The 27,240-nt window shown below is 36.6% G+C and overlaps 1 protein-coding gene across 7 annotated transcripts in view; it reads left to right on the forward strand.

Annotated features, from left to right (window-relative positions):
- Window positions 1-27,240, forward strand: part of DYRK1A (dual specificity tyrosine phosphorylation regulated kinase 1A) — a 144,363-nt gene that overhangs the window by 103,117 nt on the left and 14,006 nt on the right. For 6 of the 7 annotated variants that reach the window (XM_082625069.1, XM_082625072.1, XM_082625068.1 and 3 more), the window contains 7 exons: window positions 367-563; window positions 6,787-6,906; window positions 9,669-9,857; window positions 13,269-13,416; window positions 17,332-17,618; window positions 20,223-20,369; window positions 22,448-22,588. In XM_082625069.1, coding sequence (XP_082481195.1) covers window positions 367-563; window positions 6,787-6,906; window positions 9,669-9,857; window positions 13,269-13,416; window positions 17,332-17,618; window positions 20,223-20,369; window positions 22,448-22,588 — 1,229 coding nt within the window. The remainder of the gene's footprint in view (window positions 1-366; window positions 564-6,786; window positions 6,907-9,668; window positions 9,858-13,268; window positions 13,417-17,331; window positions 17,619-20,222; window positions 20,370-22,447; window positions 22,589-27,240) is intronic. The other variant, XM_082625066.1, reaches the window with a different exon arrangement.

Here is a 27,240-nt window from a genome sequence, read left to right on the forward strand (position 1 = left end):
GATCCATTGGACAGGCTCTTTGCAGGAATTCAGAGATTACTTTTGCAACTTATGGTTCTCAACTGATGAAAATCTCATATGTAAAAATAAGTATGAAAGGTTGTTTCCATTGCTTTACAAAAAGATTTACTTAAGATTTTCTCTTAAAACAGACTTTTAGATATTCATTTTAATCACTATTATATTTTATACCGTTTATTGTACAACAGTTGTGTTGAGCGTCATACCGTTGTTTGCAGTTTGAAAGGTTTTTAATATTATTGAACATCCTAAAGTCCTTATTTAGAGAACTATCAGATAAGTCAAAAGATACAAACATTAGGATATGAATGCATCCTTTAAACCTCACTTATTATCTTCTCGTAGGAGGAGAGACTTCAGCATGCAAACCTTCATCTGTTCGGCTTGCACCGTCATTTTCATTCCATGCTGCTGGCCTTCAGATGGCTGGACAGATGCCCCATTCACATCAGTACAGTGACCGTCGCCAGCCAAACATAAGTGACCAACAGGTTTCTGCCTTATCTTATTCTGACCAGATTCAGCAGCCTCTAACTAACCAGGTAAGTTTATGACGTATCAGAAATGATTTGTTGGAATGGTAATTTATTCATTAAAATGGTAAAATAGTAAATAGGCAGAATGCCTTAAATGGTTTTCAGTTTACGTGTCACATGGGATTCCGGGTGGACAGAATATGATATTAAGGAGTTTGCGTTTAAAACTTTGTTGGGGTTTTTTGTTTGTTTTTTTTGTGTTTTTTTCTATGTATTTCACTTTAATTAGAAGAACACTTATAAACATAACCACAATCTCTCATTCTGTGATGGGGGAAAAGTTACTTCTAAAGAATATTAGTTAAAATAAAAAAACTTAAACCTTATTTTTATGGGAAGGTGGTTAAGTAGAAAAATATAAGTTCTAGGAAAACAAGTCAGATTCCATTATAGGAAACTTAAAGAGGTGATTTTACACTGTTATAAACTACTTTAGTACACATTTATAAAAATAAATACGAAACTCCTTAAAATTAAAAAGAAAAAAATGTAAATTAACCATGCTGCTCATTCTAATATTCAGACTAGAGATTCAGCAATTTTCCATAAGATGGATAGTGTAAAGTGAATAAATGCTGAAATCTCTTGATATACATACACATATGCATGTGTGTATGTGTGTATTTTTAATATCTTCCTGAATTAACTGCATCCACCATGTTGACTTTTGATTTCGGGAGGTTTTTTTGTTTTGTTTTGTTTTGTTTTTACCAGCTATAGTTGTGGTAAAGTTTCTCCACTGAGACTGTGTGTGATGAGTGCTGAAAATGGCTGTTTTTCCATGTACTCAGGAATTTGGTTTGTCACTGTTTAGGTCTTTCAGTATGAACAAAAACTTAGAAAATTTCAAAGTATTTCTTATACTGGATTATTTGAAGGAAATGTGTTTTCTCTAATTCAATAATACCTGGTTTTAATGAGCTGTTGGCTACAGTTAAGTAACATCATTATTTGAGGACACCCTTGTATGTACTATAATAAGATCTTGTGAATAGTTGAACTGACTTTACATTTATAAAATTATATAGCATGTGAATAACATTCACAGTTAAATAGTAAGATAAATTATGACAGGACATAAGAATTTGTTTTATGCAGTAAATGAGAAGTTGTACGCTTGAGACTTGGAGCAGTTGGTCAGAATTGGAAAGTGTTTAATTGTGTACCAGAAGAAAGTTCTCTGGACATCCAAAACGTAGTAATAGCACAGTCTTTGCCCTGGACTTTTAAGAAACAAAGTATGTTTGGATTCATTTTCCCGCTTGTTCAAAAGCAGCCTATCAGGTAGGGTGTCTGTTTTTAGTCTGTTTTTACAGCTGAAGGGATTGAGCTCCCATTTGTGACTTCTCCAAATATGTAGGCAGTAGACTCTGGGGCCCAGCCCAGGCTTCTTTCTTCTTAGATACAGTGCTTTTTCAGTTCTAACACCTGGCATCTAAGGAGGGCTAGGAAAAAAATCCAGTCCTTTCAAGTTATTTTATGTTTGTATTATTGTAGTAGGTAATTTAGTTAGCAAAGTACCTATTTTTAGATACAACTAACATCTTATTTCAGGGCTATTTTCAAATAAGAGATAAGTTACTTAGTATTTCCATGGTAAGCTGTAAAATATTTTAGAAGATTCATATGATGTAAAAAGACTGTCTTTTAAGTAATAGTATTCAGCCAGATACTTCTGCCAAACTCCAGAAATTTTGGAACCTAATAAGGCAGTCAGATTAAAAGCTTACTTATAACTGAAGTGTAAAGCACTGAAACTGTGCACTGATGTGGCGTGGTCTGCCGGTCATAAGACATGGGCTCCAGGTCTTGACTCATGATCTGGTTGTGTGACTTGAGTCAGGTCACATGGACCCTTCTCTCTGTTCCTTGAATGTAAGATTGGGACCTTAGACGAGACCCTCAGAAGAGTACTCTCTAGCTCTAAACTTCTGTAATTTCATTATTCAGTTTCCATAATCATCCTATCAGTGCCTTTTAAGTAAGGTTTATTGTACAAGTAAATGGAAAGGAGATAATGTTTTATTTCTGGTACTTAATCTTTCTTGTGTGAGTGTGTTTCATGTGAGTTTAAATAGTTTTGTTCAAAAGATAAATGCAGTAAAAGTAAATGTAGAAAAGTATGATTGATGTTCAGAATGCTGAGTCCCTCTGGGCTGTTACAGTTTTCACAGTACCTGTCATGGTTCTTAAGCTATGTACTCTGGATATGTGTTACATATGCTATTCAGCTTTATTAATAGCTCTCAAAATAGTAAGAATGGCAGGACATGGTGTTTCTCATTCTCCACTGTATATGTGAAAATATGAGGTAAACATAAATAAAATGGGTGGAATAGGTATTATTAAACGAGAAAACAATTTTTGAATAAAGTCCTGGTACTTAACACTATGGAATCTTTTCAAGAAAAAAAGATTGTTTTAGCTCTTGTAACTTCTCTAAGCAGGAGGTGTGAACTACTGCCTTTTTTTTTCTTTCCTTTTCTTTCTCTCTCTCTCTTTTTTTTTTTTTTTTTTTTTTTTTGGCTTTGTGATCTGTGTCATCATCACACAGAAAGGTCAAGAGGTAGGAGCATGGGGGATGTGACTTTTTTTGGCTCCCGGAGCCTGAAGGCTGAGGCGGCAGGAGAATAGCTCAGCAACTTTGCCTTTTCAGCGAGGGCGTTGCGGGCGGCTTGGAGGCCGTGGTGGGTCTGGCTACCTGCAGTGTGGCTCAGGGAGCCCCTGGGTCCTCTGAACACTGTGGGACTTCTGCCTGGCTGCGGAAGGGAAGGAGGGAGCTTGCTAACATTACATTCTCCTGACTGTGTGACCATAAGAAGTTGGAAGTGGACAAAGCGTCACGTGCTTAGGGCTGGCTTGAGTCTTAGTATATAGATTTGTAACTGAGTGTGTATTTGGACAAGTTAATTTTCTAATTCTGGATTGGTGCTTATGGCACCACAGTAATGAAAAACAGAAAGTTTGGTTGCCTAACATGAAATCACAATGAAAGTTTGTGAAGGAAGGGTTGTTTAGTTTGTCGAAGTGAATGTGTTCTTTCCATATATTCTGAGTGCCTAGCCTGCACAAGGCACTATTTGAAGCACTGAAATACAGCCTGATCTAAAGGCCAGTTTTTTGTGGGTGGAATTCATCTGGTTTATATATACAGATGCCCCTGAAATAGTAACTTCTGTTGCCAGAAGAATATAAGAAAAGTAATGTATTTAGAATTAGCTAACTGATTTGGCCTTTTAGGCAGCTTGGCTAATTGTGGAAGAGGTTAGTTAGCAATATTGTGTGACATGCCAAGGCCATAGCACACACTCATATATTGAGTGCAGAAAAAGATTGTTAGGCAAAATTACATTCATATCCAATTTCATGCATGTCCTATATACATTTAATTTTTTTTTTGACTGTGGGATTTTGGTGTTTTAAGCGAGCATAATTACTCATGGAAAGATGTAGTCACTAGTCACATTTTTTCCAATGTTTGAAATACCAGTGGAATTGTAAGTGGGCAAGTTAAAAAAGCATATTTACAGTTTTGAACATAATTAATTGTAATAAATGCATATGTTTATTTTATTGGTATTTATTATGTATGACTCAATTATTTTGTCCAACACATAGCCTAAACATGATGGAACAAGAGGATAGACTAGAGACCTAAACTTAACAGGGAGCTCCTGGCCCAGTGCTGTGGTTCAGACCATAGGCTTAGGTGGGAGACTGCCTTACTCCTCATCTCTGTTATGTACTGGCTCTAAGACCTTGGTCAAGTAACTTGACATCAGAGACTCAGATTTCTCATTCGTAAAATAGTGACGGGAACTTACGTTACTTACTCTCACGAGATTGTTGAGAGGGTTACATGAGAGAGTAAACATCTGCATACTCAAAGCATAGTGTATAGCAGATATTTGCTGCTATAATCATTATTTTATTATTAACTACTTAAGGAATTCAGTTGTTTCTAGCAATAGTTACACCTTCTATCAACTCTTGTGACGAAGGTAAAGAAGTATTTCACTGGTTCAGATTTCATGAAACCTCACAGTGAGGCTACACCCCAATAGTCCAAGAAGGGTCTTGCCAAGTACGTTACCTGCTTGAAAACGGTCAGGGTCTTAAAAAATAAAAAAAGGAAATACATTAAGGGAAACCTCTTTCATTACCTTAAATGCTTATAGCATTCATTCACATGAAAGTGTTTGACATGCTTATTACTGATATTGTCTAGTCATTAAACTACGTCTCCAAGGACAGGTATAAGAACCAAATATTCTGTGAACCTAACTGTACCTGTTCATATTTAGAAAAATAAAACTATATGTATTTAATAAATTAATTCAGATGATCTTATTAAGTCTTACTATATTTTCAGACAAATAGTTATAATCATTGAAGGTCTTTTTCCCCTTAAACCTTATTTGGAACTTTAGGAAGGAGAGGATCATGGGAAGAGGTAATAATTATTAACTTAATACAGTAATTCAGTGAATTTACCATCCGGATAACGACTTTTTAGAGTTTGAGTATAGATTCAGAAGAAACTAATGTTAATACCAGTTAAGGGGAAGTGCAGGGTCGGAACAGTTCTCGGAGCTGAGTTGCTGTTCCCAGGTTATAATCCTCAAATTTGGCTCAAGTTTCCACTTCTTTCATAGAACAAAGAGAGGGAGAGAGAGTACAGCTAGGTAACGGTTCTGATCCCACCATCTTTTCGTACCTCAGGGATGGGGATTCTTTTCTGTTCTGTCCTTACAACCCTTCTGTCTTCTTTTTTTGTCACTGTGGGTTAACTTGGTTAATTTTCCCAAGACTCCAGACATTTCTGTGAGGCCTTAGTATGATGTCTTTTCTGTCTCTCTGCCCCTCAGATTGACTGACCACAGTGCCTTTGGAAGGGGCTGCATCAGGGGCTTCTGGCTCAGTTGTTTTGCTGGTGTAAATGTCTGCAGGAGAGCTAGACAGGAGCCCAAGGATGACTAGCGGTAGTGACTGAAGGTACCTTGGTGTCATTAATTGGTTTTGAGGATCTGTTGGTTGCACGAAGCCCCTCTGGGAACTCCTCTGCTGAGGCTTGCGGAGTGGGGCGGGAACGGCCATCCAGGATCATTAGCGTGCTAGCTGCAGCATCCCTGGGCGTATTTATGTTTGGAGGACGTTTGTGTTTCCTGCTTTATCCCCCGTCTAGCAGGAAGCTCACAGTTGAACCCTGACTGCTGATTGGACGATGAAAGGGACATGGGTTAGTTTTGGGGTGGGAGTATGGTTGAAATGAGTTTTTTAGAAGAAGAAAGTTTCATTAGCATTAAGGTGTTCTCTGGAACTTATTTGTGGTCAGCTCCTAGTGTAATCATAGGTAGGGTATTATGGCTTCACTTGTTTATTCAGCAAATATTTATTAAATACCTACTGTGTTTCAGGCACTGTGCCTGCTCTGTTTTAGGCAAAGGGAATACAACACTGAAGAAAAGAATCCCTGCCCCATATGGAGTTTTCCTTGTAGTGGAAGGAGAAGGAGAACAAACTAAAACCAGTAAATGAGTGAATGTATACCAGTATGTCAGGTGCTGAAAAGTGCTGCTGGCTGGGGGCACAGGGAATGTGGAGGGTGAGATCGGATGTGTTAAGGTGGAGGGCATGTTTTACCCAGTCATGTTAAAGAAGTGAGTGAAGATTTCAGCCTTGCTTAAAGGCAGGTGCTGGTCAGAGGGCAGGGTCTGGGGGTGTTAGGAGCTGTAGTTCTGCAGCACCAAGCTCCATCTCTGCTCCGTGAGCAGCTTGCTTCGTGGTGCCAACTGGGTCTTAAACTCCTGTATTAGGAAGCTGAAAGGTGGGTTAGTCTTCATCTGCCTGTTGTGATCCAGGTCAGGCTTTAGGAATAATTTAGAAGAAATTTTTCCCTAGGCTAATTGTATGGTGGAGAAGCCCTCTTGGGCAGCATCATGCATGTCTCCTGGACCAGGGGTGTATCTGTAATCCTCTTGTTGAATTTGGGGAACAAAACTGAAGGCTTGGTAACTGGGCATATTATCTTCTAATTTCGTTTATTTGTTCCAGTGGTTGTCTTCAGTGGATTCCGGATGAAAGAGATGACCGAGAGAGCATGTATACTATTCTAATGTAGATGTCTTTTATTTTTTTTCTTTTTAAAATACGTATACACAGGTTACAGAAGAGGGAATTCATACCAGTACAGTATAGTTAAAGTGCTAGTCTTTTCTGTCTATTTAAGGTGATGCCTGATATTGTCATGTTACAGAGGCGGATGCCCCAAACCTTCCGTGATCCAGCTACTGCTCCCCTGAGAAAACTTTCTGTTGACTTGATCAAAACATATAAGCATATTAATGAGGTAAGACTATCGATTTGTTATAACAGCATCTATTTTGCAATAGAGCAGGGAAAAAAGTTATTTTGTAGCATATTTAAACATACTGAAATTATCTTTAACTCCCAAGGATTGTCATATTGATGATTACCATGAAGACTGGTAAGTTAGTGATTTATAGATAATAAAATTATAATTGTGTAAAACAAATAAGATATAGTAACAAGGACTGCAAAAAGTTAAGATAATTGTGGATAACTTCCCCTCTTTTTAAAGTTATATTTAATATATGCTGAGTTGTCATTTCTATAATAATCTCGTCTCCAAAACTTCAGGGGAAAGGAAGGTAATAATGATAATATAAAAGTATGAAAATGTTACAGAATTTTGCTTAAATTTTTACATATCTGTTTCTACTTTTACCATGGATGTCAGGAAGTTCTGAGATGTATTTAATGCCCAGTTAACAGGCATTTGGTCTAGTCTCTCTGATCCATCTATATTTATGTGGTTTAAAGTTTTCTTTTTAAATTAATGTGTGTTCTTTTATCTGTATCTTTTTCATTGTAAGATATCTGAAGGCCTTTTTGGTAGAAGTAAGTAGGATAAAAAACATGGACAGCCCTTTGAACTACTCACCTTTCAACTTGACTCTTTGCTTTCAAAAATTATTTTTCTGGTGTCTTAGACCTTTGGCTTGGTTGTTCCTTGCTTCTGACCCCAACTCTAGCTCTGTAATGAATTATTAAATGAGCTTTTTTGGAGAAGGGTGGACACGCCTGTGCTTTCTTTCCTCTTCCAGTGGGGGCCTACATCCTTTCACATTAAAGACTTATCTTCTACCAGCTTTAGAGCCATTTAACTAAAAAGATGTTCTTATGTGTATATAAATTTTATAGCAGTTTGATGCTGTTTAATGCCAGTATTGTATTATTGTGGCAATGTGGCAGGATAAAATTGAAGTGAGCTCAATGAGGTGCATTTCTAAGTTGGATTTTGTATACAATTTATATGTTATAAAAGATGTACCAAACTAGCTTTTGGTCATCTGAAAATATCTGATAAATTGTTGTTAACAATTGATTAATGTCAGTTTGTTAATATCTGATAAATCGTTAAACTGTTAACAGTAGCTTTGTTAAAGCTTGTTTTTAACTGTTTTGCTACCTTGTAAACTAGTTTTTCTGATGTTGCTCTGTGCAATGTAATTTATAATTTCCTCAAAGTTAGTTACCAATTACCTGGACTGTTGCCTAGTCCACCTATTATTTTTTACTAGTCTTAGAAACTATTTTATAAGAAAAACAGATACAAGGAAAATAACTCAATCTGTGACCAACCACAAGGTTTACGGCCTTTAGTGTGGGGGGAGGGGGCATGGCTGTTTTTCATTAATATGTTATTACAGGCTTAAGAACTAGGCATGTCTCAGAGGCCCTTTTTATATTAGCAGAACATCAGTTCATATATTATACATTTAAACTTTCATTTTTAAAATCTTTTGCTTTAGGATCAAATGTAAAATTGGGATTGACTAGAAGGGGCCATGAGGGAACTCGAATATAAGGAGGATGAAAATGTTCTTTATTTTGTTTAGCATATGTTGATTACATCAGCATATACATTTTCCCCAAAGTCCTTCATATTATATACTTTTTTTTGAATTTTTGAATTTTATTTATTTTTTTATACAGCAGGTTCTTATTAGTCATCAATTTTATACACATCAGTGTATACATGTCAATCCCAATTGCCCAATTCATCCCCCACCCCACCCCCGCCCCACCAGCACTTTCCCCCCTTGGTGTCCATACGTTTGTTCTCTACATCTGTGTCTCAGTTTCTGCCCTGCAAACTGGTTCATCTGTACCATTTTTCTAGGTTCCACAAATATGCGTTAATATACAGTATTTGTTTTTCTCTTTCTGTCTTTCTTCACTCTGCGTGACAGTCTCTAGGTCCATCCACGTCCCTACAAATGACCCAATTTCGTTCCTTTTTATGCCTGAGTAATATTCCATTGTATATACGTGCCACGTCGTCTTTATCCATTCGTCTGTCGATGGACACTTAGGTTGCTTCCATGACCTGGCTGTTGTAAATAGTGCTGCAGTGAACATTGGGGTGCATGTGTCTTTTTGAATTATGGTTTTCTCTGGGTATATGCCCAATAGTGGGATTGCTGGGTTATATGGTAGTTCTATTCTTAGTTTTTTTAAGGAACCTCCATACTGTCCTCCATAGTGACTGTATCAGTTTACATTCCCACCAACAGTGCGAGAGGGTTCCCTTTTTTCCACACCCACTCCAGCATTTGCTGTTTGTAGATTTTCTGATGATGGCCGTTTTGATGATGGTGGGAGGTGATACCTCATTGTGGTTTTGATTTGCATTTCTCTAAGATCTATACCATCTCACTGTATATAAATTATACTTTAGTTTAGAAAATAAATATGAATCAGGTCCTGTTACTCTTCTTGAGTGGGAGACTTTGGCGTGGTCATGTAACATCTCCTATTTAAAAAATGTATAAACAGTATACTTCTAAAGTGAATTTTACTGGAGATATTTTTCATTTGTTATATATCAGTGCTATTCTGTAACTCCAATAGCAACTATAGAAAATTCTTTATTTCATTTGTGTGTGTGTTCTAAAGAATAAAAATTCATGAGTTTCCTACTGATAGCAGATGTGTCTTGTATGTACTCGATATGTGGTGCCCTCACTGCTCCCCACCCCCAGTGATTTTTAATTGCACAGCTAACACTGTATTTTCTCATCTCAGGTTTACTATGCAAAAAAGAAGCGAAGACACCAGCAGGGCCAGGGAGACGACTCTAGTCATAAGAAGGAGCGGAAGGTTTACAATGATGGTTATGATGATGATAACTATGATTATATTGTAAAAAACGGAGAAAAGTGGATGGATCGTTACGAAATTGACTCCTTGATAGGCAAAGGTTCCTTTGGACAGGTAACTTAATGGAAGGTGCTGAATTTCATAAATTAGAAAGAACTTCTTAGTGAATCATGTTACTCTATCCTTTTCTCAGTAGTACACTTTTAATATTTGTACATAGATCTAAACAACGGATATGTAAGTATTTGGATTATTATAGTTTTCTCTAAAGGTAAGAAAACTTCATCAGCTATAAAAACTCCATTAGACTTAAAAAAAAAAAACTTCCTATAGCTATCAAGTAGTTATTTTACTAAGTGGTTGATTTTAATCACTAATAGACAGTATTGCCTCTTTCATATGGGGTTTTTAGTCTCTGGATGGTTCTTCGTTATGTATGATAGAGATAATTACCTTCCTGTCTGATACTCCTCCTCAAAGAGAAAAAAATTACCATTTTCAGCTGGCACAGCAGGTGTCCTCTCGCTTCTTTGGAGACTTGGGACACCAGGGGCTGTGCCCTGAGTTTGTCCTCAGCTCCTCTTCTAGCTCCATCCGGCCTCTAAGTGGGCAGAGGGTCTCCAGGGTCTCCTCTTAAGTCCTCACGGCATCAGCGTTGCTAATACTGTGATTGGCATTGTTCCCATGGGTAGGATTGTGCGGGCCGCTTCTACCCGGAGGAGCGAGGGAGGAACTCCAGTGCACCTGGTTTTTCTCTTCGTTCCTGGCCTCTTCTCTCCACCCACAGCTCTCTTCTCCTCACTTGCCCACCCTATCCCAGTACAAAGCACAAACCCTAACTACATTAGCCTCTTACATCAGCTGTGCCCAGACTAAGAGCTGTCAGACCTTCCTCCTTGCGCTTTTAAAAAGCTTTTCTCTGGCTGTGGATCCCCCAGCTGTTCCCACGTGTAAATCTCCCTATCTTATCTCATCAAGTCACAGAGCCTTTCTGTTTGAGGTATGATTTACTGTTAATCCCAACCTCCTTTGCCTCGTAGCTTTTGTGCGGCGAGTCAGTTACTATAATAACTTCTAATCCAAATACTTCTTTTGACTTGGACAATATTTTGGATTTTGGTGGTGGTTTTTGGTTTTTCTAAAACTATGGAACCTGCATACACTCTTACTTACCTGTTCCTGGCCTGAGCGAAAGCAAAGTGTGCCTCTTTTCAACCTGTGAGGAAAAATTCATCATGTGTCAGTCTAATCACGCTTAGGACAAAAAGTATACTACAGGCCATTAGCAGCTACAGCTCTAGACCCAGACAGATGAAGCTATTAAACCTACAGGGAAATATGAACAAGCTTCTCAGGAGACCCCTAACTCTGGTGAGGCTCTCCCAGGCCCTGGTGTCCCACGTATAATATGTCTGCCCCGTCCATGATTTCACAGAATTTTTGTAATTATACGTAATTCAGGGCCTTTCCCCTTGATTTGTAACCTCTTTTTCTCCTGAGTCAGGGGATTCTCAGTGTGTGAGGAGTCCTTCTTTAAGAAAGTATTCCTTTTTGTCAGAAGCAGCTTCTGCTTCTCTTGCAGAGCTTTTTAAGGAAAGGCAGTTCTGAGGCCTCCCTCTTAAATTAAGTAAGGCTGTGAACACCCTGGATAGAATGATTGTCATCTCCACCTTCAAAAGTACACCAGCGTTTAGGCAGTTGCTCTCAACAGGACACTTTTCAAACTTCTGTGATGTCCACCATGAAAACTGTGGCTATACGGCCTGTTCTCTAAACTGAGTTTTCCTTAAATACTCAGTCTTTGAGCTCACCGTGATCTTTCCCCCTCCCCTTTAATTTTCTCATACTCTGATTCCTAAGAGCAAGTCAGCATAGTAAACCTGTGAAAACATAGGCCTATTTGACATCTAAATCCATTTTACCAGATCAGACTGACTGATGCCTTTCTCCTAGGGTGAGGTGTGTTCAGGGTCAGGGCCTGTCACTCACCAGATAAAGTCCTCCTTACCGAGTTGGTCAGATGTCCTCTAAATCCTCTGCCAGATCCTTGTCAAAGAAGCAGCTCCTTCATTTCTTAAGCCAGTGGTCATCAATCCTGATTGCACTTTGAAATTTTCCAGGGAGCTTTGGGGATTGGGGGTGTGGTGGGGAGGGGAGGATGGATACTTAGGTTCCAACCAATTAAACCAGAATCTCTGTGACTGGATTCTGGGCATTGGTATTTTTGAAAACACCCTACTGAATGTGTGATATTCAGGGTTGCAAATCATTGCTTTAGCATTGAGCAAGTTAACTATTTGCTAAGTCAGTAAATAGTTGAGTCCATGTTAGTGGCCTTTGTCCTGGAGACCATTAGGATCTGGGCACTGAACTGCAACTCTTGGTACAGTCAATACGGTCAGTGAAACAGAAGAATATCAGAAGCACTTGGTCAGATGTTTACATGGGTCGCCTCTGATTTAAAAGACAATAGATAGTATTTTTTTAGAATTGGGTGAAACCAGAGATACTGCACTTTTCATTCCAAGTTTGATTTCAGCTGAACGATTTATGATCTATGATTGACAATAACCTTGACTGATGTGATCTTGGACCATGCGTTCTGTTCTCTTCCTCTGATCCAGTGGTACTCAGCCAACACATTGGAATCACTTGGAGTTGTACCTGCATCTCTGTACTTTCTGAACATGCTAGAAAATGTATCTAAAACTATTATCTATTCAGACTATATGTACTATTATAAATATAATAATATTTAATCACTTATAGCAGTTTCTGATTTGTAGAGATATAGTTTTATCTGTGTACTTCCTAATTTTTGTATAAATTTATTAATAGTGTGAAACTTGGTTTAAATGAGTAAAATTTTAAATGAGAGGTGTGCATGGTGATTTGCACATGAATGTTTCAGTTTCCTTCTCATTTTAAAACTCAAAATCCCCTAATTATAGCATTTTAAACTTTTTTCCTGGTTATTTGTCTTTGATTTTTTTTTTATTGAATAAGTGTAAACTAATTCTTCTGGTATATGCCTAAGTTTTTATCTATGAAAATCTAAGTTACATTTAGAAAGTTATCTACATTTTTCAGATGACTTACAACCTTTTAAGTATCTCACGCATATGCTTGGGATTTAAACCAGGTTTTTCTCTTATTAAAAGAATAGTTAGAAGAATTGTTTTATAATGTTATTTAGTAAGAAAGGTAAAAAGCCCCAAAGCACTTGTCAAGATTCATAATTTATTTCTGAAGGAGGAAAATAGTTAATCTGATTTTAAGAAAGTTATCTATTTTGTGGATGTTTAGAAATACTGTAAGGATGCAGAAGAAATCCATTTGAAAAATGACTTAAAGTGACAATAAAGTAGTAAATGGATGCTATTGAATGGAAACGAATAGGATCTCTTTTAATTAAGAAGGTCAGAAAAAGGGGAATTAGATAAATGTACAATTAAGCCGAACTGTAAACTGTTGTTAAATTGTTCATTAATGAAATAGGTATCATCTGTCTTTTTTCTCTTTTAGGTTGTAAAGGCATATGATCGTGTGGAGCAAGAATGGGTCGCCATTAAAATAATAAAGAACAAGAAGGCTTTTCTGAATCAAGCCCAGATAGAAGTGCGACTTCTTGAGCTCATGAACAAACATGACACTGAAATGAAATACTACATAGGTAAACAAACAGACAGGCAAAGAAAGCAGTGTGCCCTAACCCAGACCACAAATTTGAGTTAATTGTTATTTTTGTATGAATATATGTTGATTTTATCTTAAAGTGATTGGGTAAAAATTCAGTTATGTTGGAGGGCATAGATTTATATACGTTACTTGATCTGGCAGTAATATTTTAAATCTTTAGGAATGTGCATTCTAGGTGTATATTACAAAAACAAATGAGAATAGTGTCTTTTTGGGGTTTTTTTGTTTTTGAAACTTAGAAGCGTCATTTGTTTGCTTTAATGGTGCATGTTTATCTAGAGAGTCTACTTTGTGTTAACTTTAACCATTTCTAATATAGCTCAGAAATTAGAAGTGAGCTAATATGTTGTTAATGGTTACAGAACCATTTTTGGAATGTCTGAGCCAAGATCTCAGGTTCTTCCTCGAGAAATAATAGCCAACATTTCTTGAACTCCTACCATATTCCTGTGCTTTTCTTCCATCATCTGTAATCATAGCAGTCCTGAAAGGAAGGTGTTAAATCCTTATATTACAGGTAGTTTGTACAAAGAGTAACATACCCAAGGTCCTAGGGCTCTTGGAGCTAGGGTCTGAACCTACCTCTGCCTAACTCCAGAGCTTGTGTTTATTTCATTGTCATATGGTGTTTCTTCTGAATACAAAAAGAGGAGACAGAAGAATTATGAAAATAGTTAAGTCTAGGGCCAATTGATACATGGATAAAACATCTTCTGATTATACATTCTTTAATACTACTCTTAATCAACTCTAAGACACCAACATTTTAGGTGCCACCAAGAAATAAATTGCTGCCAACTGTAAAAACAAGATGATGTCAATTTTAAGATAGAGACCTTAGGATCAATTAATTACAGACTTTTTTATAGGCATGTATTAGCAACTCACATTCAGAAATGCTAACTTTACCTGAAAAACATATGAGGTTAAGTTTTACTAGTAAACTCCTTTTTAAGAAATGAGGGGAGGGCTTCCCTGTTGGCACAGTGGTTGAGAATCTGCCTGCCAGTGCAGGGGACCCAGGTTCAAGCCCTGGTCCGGGAAGATCCCACATGCCGCGGAGCAACTAAGCCCGTGCGCCACAACTACTGAGCCCGCATGCTGCAACTGCTGAAGCACGTGTGCCTAGGGCCCGTGCTCTGCAGCAAGAGAAGCCACAGTAATGAGAAGCCCGTGCATCACAACAAAGGGTGGCCCCTGCTCTCCACAACTAGAGAAAAATCCCATGCGCAGCAACGAAGACCCAACACAGCCAAAAATAAATAAAATAAATAAATTTATTTAAAAAAAAAAGAAATGAGGGGAGGGCATTATGGTTCTTTAGTCCCCTCCAAAATAACAGAAACAAAAAAATTGATGTTTAAAGGTGTAAGGTTCACATATTCAGATTAGATTTCATTTATGAAACACCCTTCATTCCTCATTGTTGCAATAAAATGAGCTTATACTCTTAATTTTTCTTCCTTAGTGCCTTCTCTGTAGATACCTGATATAACCCACAGTAATAACATTTGTATTTCACGTCTTTTCACACTTACTGCATGTTTGCTGTTCACTTTCAGTTACAACTTAGTGTAAAGTGAGCACATTTCCATTCAAGGGTCTGAGGAGGCCAAGAAAGACATTCTAAGGATGCTTGACTTACAGGCTCTAAACATACCTCCCTTTTTCTTCTTTCTCATTCTTGTTTTATTTTGAATTTTTGCTTAAGTAGTAGAGAAAATGTTGATAGCATTACTACAACAATTTATTTCTGCCTTGTTGAAAGAAAACACGAAATGTTAGCTACTTGGTTATGTTATAATAATGGCTGTCATTTTTGTTTTTAATAAACTGACTTTAATGATCATTAATTGCATCAGTTATTACAGATATTCTTTTGGATGAGTTTTTTTTTTTTTTTAAAGGTTCTTATTTAGGAAGAAGGTGAATTCATGCACAGTGTCTTAAGAAACTGAGTTTCTATATTGGAAAACAAGCAAAAAGAACTTTAGATTTAGACACAGCCATGGCAGTAGAGTTGATACATTAAATTTAAGGTGTCTGGAAGTTGTATTGCTCTTTTATAGCGTAAATAACTTAATTTTGAAGTGATTTGATCAATATAATTTTGTCTCATGAGTTGTATAGTCTTTAAGTCTTTGAACTTCTAAACACTCTTACTTTTTTACCACATAGCATGATTTCTTATCTGGATTGTTTGGTACCTGCCATGGTCTAGTTAAAGGAACAGTCAGTTCAAGTGTAGGACAAAGTCTTGCCAACCGTCCGTTCTCCCCAGAGTTCAGTTTAAAAAAACTGAACATATATACTTGTGTTAGAGCTTTCTTTGACAATGTCTTTAGTGCTCAGCACATTATAGATACTTAGTAAATGAATGATGAATTAGTGGACTTGAGTGGATTGAGCTTCCATTGGAAGAACATTCTAATCACAGCTTCTTAGAGGGATTGTCATAATCACGTTTGAATTCTGACATCAGTTACCTTTTGCATTCCTTTTGCGGCTGCTGCTTAACCAGGTCAAAACTCTTGTTTGGACCATGTCTCTGGGGTGTCTTATGTCACATGGAGCTATGTTCTTAATTTTAAACCTATGAACTCAGTGATTAAGAGTAGATGTTATACATTCTTATGTAACTGTTGGTGAGAGTTGTTGTACTATGGACTCCTATAGAGCCATGTAGTAGTTGTATTGTGTTATTTATCGTAATTTTAGATCACGTGTATCAGGAATGATCTAAAAGCAATATTGACATGCACTGCTTCCAGGAAGACAGTTCAGGGCTACTACCAGGACAACACAATGTATCCCCTTTCTCAGGGACCAGACATTGAATACTGTCCTAGTTATCCCAGATAAATCTGTAAAGAAACCTCTATTTTAAGTGATACTAAAAGACCAAAATGAAGGTAGGTAGCCTTGACAAATGGTTGTTTTATGTCATTCCCGTTGAGCTATAGGTGCTCAGTTTGGTGTGTGTAAGAATTTTTACACTGAAGCGCAGTTCTTTACTTATTGACTTCATCTGATGTGAAGTCAGTGTTAATACTTAGAGCACAACTTTTCGAAGCAGTTTGTCGACTATTAAGCCTTTTTAGAGGATCAGTAGTGATACCAAGTAATGTATTCTGTTAGTCTTTCCCCATTCATAAGCCTACTCATAATTTCTTGTGATTGAGCTTTATTTTGAAGTTCTCCCAAACCTTCAGTCTTGGACAGGATGTCCCATGTACCAGTTTGATGAACATAATCAGATGCCTTGATTATGAACTCTAGTACCTTACAATGTGATTTTCGAGCCTTTGCTGTATTTGCCCAAAAGAAAAAAAAATCTGTCTTCCTTTGACAGTTGTTTCAGAAAATTACTAGTGAAATCTAAGGCTCAGCAAAGCAGATTGTGTATATGTATCAAAGCCTTCCCAGAGAGGGCTGCCACGTACATCGTCACAAGCTGGACATCCCAGTGGGTGGAGCTTAGATGAAGTTGTGAGGTAGGGCTTTCAGGGAGTACAGCGTGTTTTCTCTTACCAGTGACGATAAAATTATCAAAGTATTCTCAGTACTCTTTGTCAGTTTGCTACTTGTGTTTTCATACCTGACTTAATTTTTTTTTTAAGCAAGGCATTTTGGTGGTACTTCTTGCATTATATTGCATATTGGCAGACACTGTACACTAATATATTAATTCAGCAGATGAACAATTTAGATATTCTTAACTGATTAAAGAATGTGCTGTTTAGTGCAGAATGCTGATCTCCAGATTTTAGCTTGATTTTCACTCTGCATGTGACATTGTCACGTTACAGATTGTTGGAGCGTTCATATGCGTGTTGTTCTCATTTTATTGGTATGTATAACTTAAAATGAAACTTTTTTTCTCTTTCAGTGCATTTAAAACGCCACTTTATGTTTCGAAACCACCTCTGTTTAGTTTTTGAAATGCTGTCCTACAACCTCTATGACTTGTTGAGGAACACCAATTTTCGAGGTGTCTCTTTGAACCTAACACGAAAGTTTGCACAGCAAATGTGCACTGCACTGCTTTTCCTTGCGACTCCAGAACTTAGCATCATTCACTGTGACCTAAAACCTGAGAATATCCTTCTTTGTAACCCCAAACGCAGTGCAATCAAGATTGTTGACTTTGGCAGTTCTTGTCAGTTGGGGCAGAGGGTAAGTATATTTCAGGACTTGTGAATTAAAATTAGAATTAGGTTAAAACAGTGTAAGTAGATGCTTGAAATGTTATTAATCTGTATACAATTTTGAGGTAATTACAGGATGGTTATCTTTAAAATGCAGCACTTGAATCACCTTGTGTTGATACCTATTTTGGGAAATACCTTTTAAAATGCAAATAGTAAACTTTGAATTAGGAGGTATTAGCTTTTTAAAGTTTATCTTAAAATATTATGTGTATGCTAAAAGTCTAAGAGAAAAGAGGGGATGGATATATTAAATATTAGGTGATTTGTTGTAACTGTATTTCCCAAATAGATGTCCTTAGTGTAAATTTGGGGAAATTCCAATAATAGAACATTGACTCCTTGCTGCAAAATATTTCTCTAAATATAGGTCGAGATAAATGTTTTTCCTCAAAAGCTGATAGGTAAAAAACAATGCAGGTAATTTTACATTACACACAGTGATGCAGTGTAAATTACTAGGTTGATAGACATACTTGTTTTGATAAATAAGTTTAAATCTTTTTTTTTTTGTTTTATAAATTATGACACCGAACTAGTTTTCTTTAGAGTGCTAAAAACAGACACGTCCATAGCAATAAATAGATTTTAAGTTTAGCTGATTTTAGGAAAGCAGATTTTTCCTACGGATCTTTCTAGCATTATGAAAGCTACTCTAACAGTGTTTTGCATATAAAATAGAAGTTATAGGATGTTCTCTTCTTGAAACCAACTAGGGTCACCATTTGATAATACTTTATTCATTTAAAATGTTGTTCCTATTTACTTGTAAGTATTGAAACTGCATTTCTTAAAAAAAAAAGGTAAAAACATACCTAACATGGAGATATTCCTATTTCATATTGGCTTTCCATTTCTTGTTTTTCCAAATTAGTGAAATTTCCTATCCAACTTTATTCCAGCTTTTAAATACAGTAGGTTAATTTAATCATGAAGGTTTATGGTCAGTTAACAAGATGGTCTTTTTGTTATTTTCTGCAAATTATCTTACGGTAGCAACGCTACATTGAAATAATTTTTTAAAATGGAAGGAATAGGAAGCAAAGTTTGCCGTTCCGGATGCCCCTGAAAATCAAAAAGATGCTCCTAGTTGTTAATAGGGCTAAAGTATATTGTAAATGGAAAATATGTGCCCATCTTGAGAGTCCTTTGAGTCGATTTTAGACTTGTAAACTGTTTTCCTATTTAAACCAAATCACATATGCCGCCGTGATATCAAGCACGGCTGTCTCTCTCCAGCCAAAGTGAAACAGCTCTACCTTTAGCTCAGTGAGGTTTTAACTCTGTGAGTGTATCAGAATCCCATGGGAAGTCAGACATGCAGTGGCCCTATTCTACGTCTGCTGGCTCAGTGTTAGAAGGTGGCGGGGCAAGTATGGTTCAAAAAGAGTTTCTCAGGCGATCCTGGCGCCCAGGCTTGTAGATAACCCAGCTGCTGCTTTAAGCAGCTGGATAGGTAGGTGACAAACTTCCTTTCTCAGTAGTCTCAGTTGTAGCGAGTCTTTGGGACTTCGCGATGCCATTGGCTTATAAAAACTTGGAAATGTAACACTTCTTCCTGGTCCCTTTCAGTTAGACTTCCTTCACTCTGAGCAGGCCTTAACGTTGGGCTGACCTGCTTGTGGAGGCACGGGATGGTTCTCAGATTTGGCTGGAGTTGTGGAGGCCACAGAAGCTTTTGTGAGAAGCGGCTCCATGCTGCTGGCTGCCTCGTTTGAGTGTTAAGTTAGGAAGTTTGGGTAGGAGGATTTTGTTTGTTTCTCTCCCTTTTTTAAGTAAAACTACCTTTGCTTTTGTAGTATTTCTAGATATAAATTTTAAATGGCCAGGTGAAGATGAATTGGTCTCTGAAGACATCTCAGATTACTTCATCGAAAATAATCCATTTCAACATTTCTTTTTCTAAGAAGTCTTAGAATGAGATGGAGGAGGACAGGGTAGAGAAGTGATTAGTCAGAAATGACTCCCAATTGAATCTTTATGTGGCAGTGTTTCTAGATTTATCTGTGAGACTAGTACAGTACAGATGTCTGAAATTTCAATTACATTGTACTGAGTTTGAGTCTTTCTTAATGCTTTGAATTAACCTGAAAAAAGTCTTTCAGGTTAATTTAGATACAATTTAGCTGTTAAATTAATGGTAAACCAAGTACCAGCCACAGCAGGAAAGAATAATTAATAGGGAGATAAATTGTTCTCAATAATATTTTCTTCTAATAAAGCATAACTGTTTAAGATATATCTTGGTTACCGGCTAGGATTGAACTAAATGAAAGGGCTTGAATTATTTATATATATATATATATGTGTGTGTGTGTATATATATATATATATATATATATATATTTTTTTTTTTTTTTTTTTTTTGCATTTCACAGTCAGATTTACCACTCCCTTGAAACGTTTAGTTCTTTAAACAGTATTCATAGTCTAATGTTGAAATCAGTAAATGGAACTCTAATAACCCAGTTATTTTTTGCTGTTAATATTAGACTTGTGTTCTTAATTCATTGTTGACCACAGTTAAAGAAAACTTATTTTGGAATTAATACTATTTTGAAATATATTTCAGATATACCAATATATTCAGAGTCGCTTTTATCGGTCTCCAGAGGTGCTACTGGGAATGCCTTATGACCTTGCTATCGACATGTGGTCCCTTGGGTGTATTTTGGTTGAAATGCACACTGGAGAACCTCTGTTCAGTGGAGCCAATGAGGTATATGATGGATCGCTTTAAAAATTCTGTTTTTGTTTTCAGTCTCTGACAGTATAATCTGAAAGTTGTTTTTAGGAAAAGATGTCTATTTACCAACTTTAATCATTCAAGTGTTAGGTCAGTTTTGAACTTATTTTATCCATTTCTAATTTTTTCTCAATTATGTACGGTGAGTTTAGAATTATGAGATGGGAAGCGAGATCTTTCAATCTGCCAGTGGAGGAGAGCAATAAATTAGATTAGAAAATGTTAAGTATTTTGGTACAAATTTTACAGATTTTAAGTATAAGAACAGAAAAAGATTATAATGAAGAAATGAGGACCACCCTAAAAACAGTGTAAACGTGACTGTAAATTTTGAGAGTATGATTTGAAATTAAAGTAAATGACGACTAGTAGGGTTGATGAATATTTGATCTGAATAATTCAGGGTAAATTAGGACTATAGAATTTTAGAGCGAGTCCACACAGATGTTCATTCTGTGTTCTTAGAAGAGTTTTGAAGGTCAGAGGCAGTGCCTGGGAGGAGGGAGGGCAAGGGAGAGGGAGGCCAAGCTCCCTTACAGTCAGAGGAATGGGCTTTCATTGGTTTTAAAACTATTTGCTTGTGGGATCCTGCTGTGTTTTGTTCTTTAAAGAAAAGTTAACCATTGCAGATTGTGATCAGTCCATTCATTTATATGTGAGAAAAGAAAGACTAATGAAATTTCATGACTTGAACTGGGTTCTGCAACTGTCAATAAATAGTGTCAGAAACATGTCCCTTCCTCCTTCCTTTTAATTCACTTCACTCTAGCCAGTGAGCTGCTCTTTGGCAGAGCTGCCATAAGTGTGTCTTTAGTTTTCTTTTAATAATAAATAATATAAAGGTAATAGTACCTTTTTCGTGGGCTTAAACAATATTAGGAGCATCTGAAACTTCAGTGGCTTCCATCTCACGCATGGTGAAAGCCAGAGTCCTTTTGAGTAGCTTGAAAATCCCTTACTCCCTCTGTCTCCTGTTCTCTCTCCACCTCTCCCTGCTGTCCTACCCCCCTGACCCCCCGCCGTCTCCCAGCCCAGCACACACAGCTCTCTCTCAGGTCCCTACGACCCACAGGCCTGTACCAGGGCCCTTGCGCTCATTCTTTCCTCCGTGCCTGGAGTTCTCTTGCTCCCGCCCTCGCGGCCTTCATGTTTTTGCTCTCATGCCACCTTCTTGGGGAAGCCTTTCGTGACACCCTATTTTAAGATGCAGTGCCCTTCTCACTCTCCATCCCCTTTTAATTTTCTCCATGGTTCTTAGTGGTCAACTGATACGTATTTGCTTATTATGTAGTTGCTTCTTGGTGATCTCTTCCTCTACAACACAAACTTTTGGGCAGGGATTTTTGTTTTGTTTATTGCTGTGTTCTAGTGGGCATGGTTTCCAGCATATAGTAGATGCTCAGTATTTGAGTGAATTAATCTGCACTTAAAAAAAATACTTTTATTGGGTCCACACTTTTTTTTTTTTTGGCGGTATGCGGGCCTCTCACTGTTGTGGCCTCTCCCGTTGTGGAGCACAGGCTCTGGACGCGCAGGCTCAGCGGCCATGGCTCACGGGCCCAGCTGCTCCGTAGCATGTGGGATCTTCCCAGACCGGGGCACGAACCTGTGTCCCCTGCATAGGCAGGTGGACTCTCAACCACTGCGCCACCAGGGAAGCCCTGGGTCCACACTTTTAAGCCTTTGGGTTTTTTTTTTCTCTCTGTGTGTGATTATTTAACTAAAATTCTCCCAAAACTTAAACTTTAAAACTCCCTCCAATCATTTCCTTACTCTCCATTGTATCCATGACCACCTGCCATCCCATGGATGTACGTGTTTGCTTAGTTGTGTGCCCTCCCCTCTGTGGACTGTGGGACTCAAGGAGGGCGGGGACTTGATCTCTTTTGTTCATTATTCTATGCTTACTGCCCCGAGGAGTGCCCAACACACAGGAGATGCTCGATTGATTTATTTCTGATTTATGAATGAATGAATGAATGAATTGATGAGCACAGATAGGATGTCCTACAGTAGAAATTACAGGTGTTTTGTTTTTATTTTTAATACAGGTAGATCAGATGAATAAAATAGTGGAAGTTCTGGGTATTCCACCTGCTCATATTCTTGACCAAGCACCAAAAGCAAGAAAGTTCTTTGAGAAGTTGCCAGATGGCACTTGGAACTTAAAGAAGACCAAAGATGGAAAACGGGTAAAATAGGGAAATAATGTTTTGGGCCTTTGGTATTTCTTTTCCTGAGCTGTCTTTATGTAGCGCTTTTTGTATTTACTTGAAATCAGCATTGCTGAAGTCAGTTATTAACAGTAGTTCCATTGATAACCTAGGTATATATTTTCTTCATAAGTTGATTATAGAGTTTGACCTGAACTCTCTGTATGGACCAGTGTTTGCTTAGTGCTCTTTAAGGCTTCATTTTGAAACTGTATGTCTGCCTTTTGAGGTAGCTGATCAAATCACCATGCCTTGTTTCCACAGTAGAATTAGTAAGTTTGACCTTTGTTTCTCATAGTTTGAGTATATAGTGAAGTCACAGTTAACAATACTGCAGCTGTGAACAGTGGAAGTCATAATTGCAGTAAATGGCTCTTTTTTTTTTTTAAGTTCAGATGAGAGAAAAGGATTCTTGACTTAAGCAGTTTGTGACGAGAATATGAACTGACTAACTGGTCCTTTGATAGATTTCAGATTCCTAGCTTGGGTAACAGGAGTTTCACATCTCCAAAATCTTTAAAATTTAAGTGAGGTTTTTAACACGTTAGGTACGTTTTAGTAATTTTCTTTTATCTGAGAACTTTTTTCAGAGACCTAAACTGTGTCAATTTAATAGAGTAAATGATAACAGTTTTGCATCTTGATTCACATCTTTGTTTTATATATCTGAAAATAATCATATGTTTTGTAATCTAGCTTGTTGCTAGTATAAGATGAAAATAATCTAGAAATATGTGATTGTATGTGATACATATACCAGATACCTTGTGATTGTCGTTTTTGCATTTTCAACACTTAAGAGATTTTATTTTTGCTACACTTTTTATTTTGCCCTTGCGTTTTAGCGATGGTGCCACCAGGTGTCATTTCCAGTGAACTGAAGATGATGCTTATGTGCTGTAATTCACCTTCAGCTATGGAGTCTTAACTTTTAATATCAAATGGGTTTTTTTTAAGAATATTAAATATATATATATATATATATATATATATATATATATATATATATATAATTATCTTTCACAACTGATTTGTAACTTACTGCATTCTGCCTTATTCTCTGAAGTTCCAGGCATTGTAATATCCGGCAGCTAAATTATGCCTACTCCCCATAAGGAAGGGATGGAAAATACCAAGCAGACATCCTGAATCCTTTTGCCTTTGTCCACAAAACTTTATCAGTCATGGCCCCTTTTCCCATTGAACCAAAACACCCTAGGAGTCCTTAGCTTCTGCAGCATTCAAGGTTGCTCCTACCAGTTGATTTTAATTAGCATGGAGGATGTGAAGCCTTCTTTATGTTTTTATCTCTCTGCAGTACAGGCTACCACTTCTTTTTCCACTTTGAATTTTTTTTCTTCTTCTTCTGCTATTTTTTTCCTTTTTCTAAATGAAACATTCATCTCATTCCATTTCCCTAATCTCTGCCTTATAAAACCACAGTTAAGTCACAATGAATTGTAACCTATCATTTCTCCAAAATTCAGGCATAATTATTTTAAATTGTTTAGGGGGGACATTTCAGAAAAGAGTAGTTAAATCTTTTCCCTTAAAATTGAACGTGAGTATCTTGACCTACATTTAATACATATTAATTAACCATAGATTATTTGAGATTTTCTTTAGCTGCAATTAAGCAACTGACTTAAGAAACTTTATTTTTAGAAGTGTAAGATAATTACTTCTCTTTAAATAGAAATAAATCTTCAGCAACAAAAAAATCAAATTCATAACCAAATGGTTACATTGTAACAATGCACTAGGGATTTTAACCATAAGTATAAACAGGTGTGCATGCACTATCATTGGGTATATTTGTTTGCTTTATTTCCTTAGTGATTTTATTTTTACTTTTAATTTCTCATTTTATGTTTCAAGGACCCATTTTAGCCTCCTAGTAATGAAATCCATACCTACTATCTATTTTTTTCCTTTGGTGGGGAAGGGGGATGAAGAATTAAGAGTATAAACGATGCTGTTTTGTTGAAGTATAATTTATATACAGTAAGATGAGTGTTTTAAGTGTTCTAACTTTGTAACTTTTAAATACAACAGTATATATCCACTACCTAAAACAAGGCATAGAGTACTTCCACCACCTCTTATATCCTTTTCTGTCATCTCACCCTGTTTCTGATTTCTGTCATCATAGGTTAGTTTTGACTATTCATAGGAAAAATTCATGTAAGTGGGATCTGTATAGTATTTATTACTTTGTTTCTTTCACTTAACAGACATTGTTTTTGGAGATTCATCCATATTGTGTCTCAGAAGTTACTCCATTTTATTGCTTCATAGTATTTCATTGAATGGAAATACTGTATTTATATTTACCTGTCAGTGGATGTTTGGGTTGTTTCCAGTTTAGGACTATTATGAATAAGGCTACTGGGAACATTCTTGTATCAACTTTTGTACACTTAAATTTTCATTTCTCTGGGTTCACTGCTTAGAAGTAGAATTACCAGATCATAGGGTGTATGTGTGTTTACCTTCATAAGAAAAGAGCAAACAGTTTCCCACAGTTTTATCATTTTGCATCCCCACGGGGTATGAGAGTTCCAGTTGCATGACATCCTCACCATTTGATGTGGTTGGTCTTTTTGATTTTAGCCATTCTAATGGGTATATAGTGGTTTTCATTTGCATTTCCCCATGACTGATGATAGTGACCACCTTTTCATGTGCTCATTAGCCATTCATGTATCTTCTTTTGTGATAGTCTTTCCAGTCTTTGCCTGTTTGTTATTGGGATGTTTAACTGTTGAGCTGTAGGAGTTCTTTTTTTTTAACATGTAATGGATATAAGTCCTTTGTCACATATATGTCAGTATTTATTCTCAGACTGTGGCTCGCCTATTTCTTTTCTTAGTAGTAGTTTTTAAGGAGCAGGAAATTTAATCTCTTTTTTATGAATAGTGTTTTTTGTATTCTAAGAAATCTTTACCTTCCTCAAGTTTATGAAGATACTCTCCTTTAAAAGTTTTTTTTTAATTGAAGTATATGTAGTTGATTTACAATGTTGTATTAGTTTCAGATGCACAGCATAGTAATTCAGTTATACATACATATATATATTCTTTTTCAGATTCTTTTCCCTTTTAGGTTATTGCAGAGTATCTAGTATGTCCCTGTTGGTTACCTGTTTTATATAGACTAGTGTGTATATGTTAATCCCAAACTCCTAATTTATCCCTCCCCCATCCCTTTCCCCTTTAGTAACCATAAATTTGTTTTCTATGTCTGTAGGTCTATTTCTGTTCTGAAAGTAAGTTCATTGGCATCTTTCTTTTCCTTTTTTTTTTTTTTTTTAGATTCCACATATAAGTGATTTATTTTTCTTTGGCTTATTTCACTTAGTATGATCATCTCTAGGTCCATCCATGTTGCTGCAGATGGCATTATTTCATTCTTTTCTATGGCTGAATAATATTTCGCTGTATATATATATACACATACACCCCACATCTTCTTTATCCACTCATCTGTCGATGGACATTTAGGTTGCTTCCATGTCTTGGCTATTGTATTGGGTTGGCCAAAAAGTTTGGGTTTTTCTGCAAGATGTTACGGGAAAACCCGAACGAACTTATTGGCCAACCCAATAAATAGTCCTGCAATGAACATCGGGGTGCTTGTATCTTTCCAAATTAGTTTTCTCTGGATATATGTCCAGGAGTCAGATTGCAGGATCATATGGTAACTCTCTTTTTAGTTTTTAAGGAACCTCCATACTGTTCTCCATAGTGGCTGTACCAATTTACATTCCCACCAACAGTGCAGGAGGGTTCCCTTTTCACCACACCCTCTCCAGCATTTATTATTTATAGACTTTTCCATAATGGCCATTCTGACTGGTGTGAGGTGATACCTCATTGTAGTTTTGATTTGCGTTTCTCTAATAATCAGCGATGTTGAGCATCTTTTCATGTGCCTGTTGGCCTTATCTTTCTTCGAGAATCTTTACATCCTTACTTTGTGTCTGTCTGTGTATATTTGTTTTATCAATAACTGAGAGGAGTGTTCATCTTTAGTGATGATACTGGATTTGTCTTAATCTCCTTTAATTGCTTTATGTTTTTTGAAGCTCTCTTAATAGGTATACCTATTTAGTATTGTTAGGACTTGGTGATAAATTCAGTCTTTCATTACCATGAAATATTCCTCTTTATCTCTAATAATATTTTTGTCTTTAAGTCTACTTTGTCTAATATTACTCTAGCTATACCAGCTTTTAAATTCTTAACATTTTTATAGTGTTGTTTTTTTACCCTTTTACTATAGTAAACCTGTTCATACTTTTGTATGTAAAGTATGACTTTTGTATACAAAATGTAGTTGAGTCATCCTTTTTAATCTAGTCAAATAGTATCTTTCTTTCACAATGAATATTTAACCTATTTAATTATTCAGGGGTTTGGGTTTTAGACTTTTGCCTTATTTGTATTCTATTTCTTTTATCTGTTCTTTGTTTCCTGTTCCTTCTTTACTGCCTTCTTTTGAGTTGAGTACTTTTTGGTATTTTATTTCACCTTTTCTTAAGTGATTGCTTAACTATTCTTCTGTGTGTAATTTTTAGTATTGCTTTTACTATATTCATCTTTAACTTACCAGTTGAACTTAACAAAATG

Source organism: Mesoplodon mirus, assembly GCF_964341445.2.
Source record: "Mesoplodon mirus genome assembly, chromosome: 6".
NCBI lineage: Eukaryota > Metazoa > Chordata > Mammalia > Artiodactyla > Ziphiidae > Mesoplodon > Mesoplodon mirus.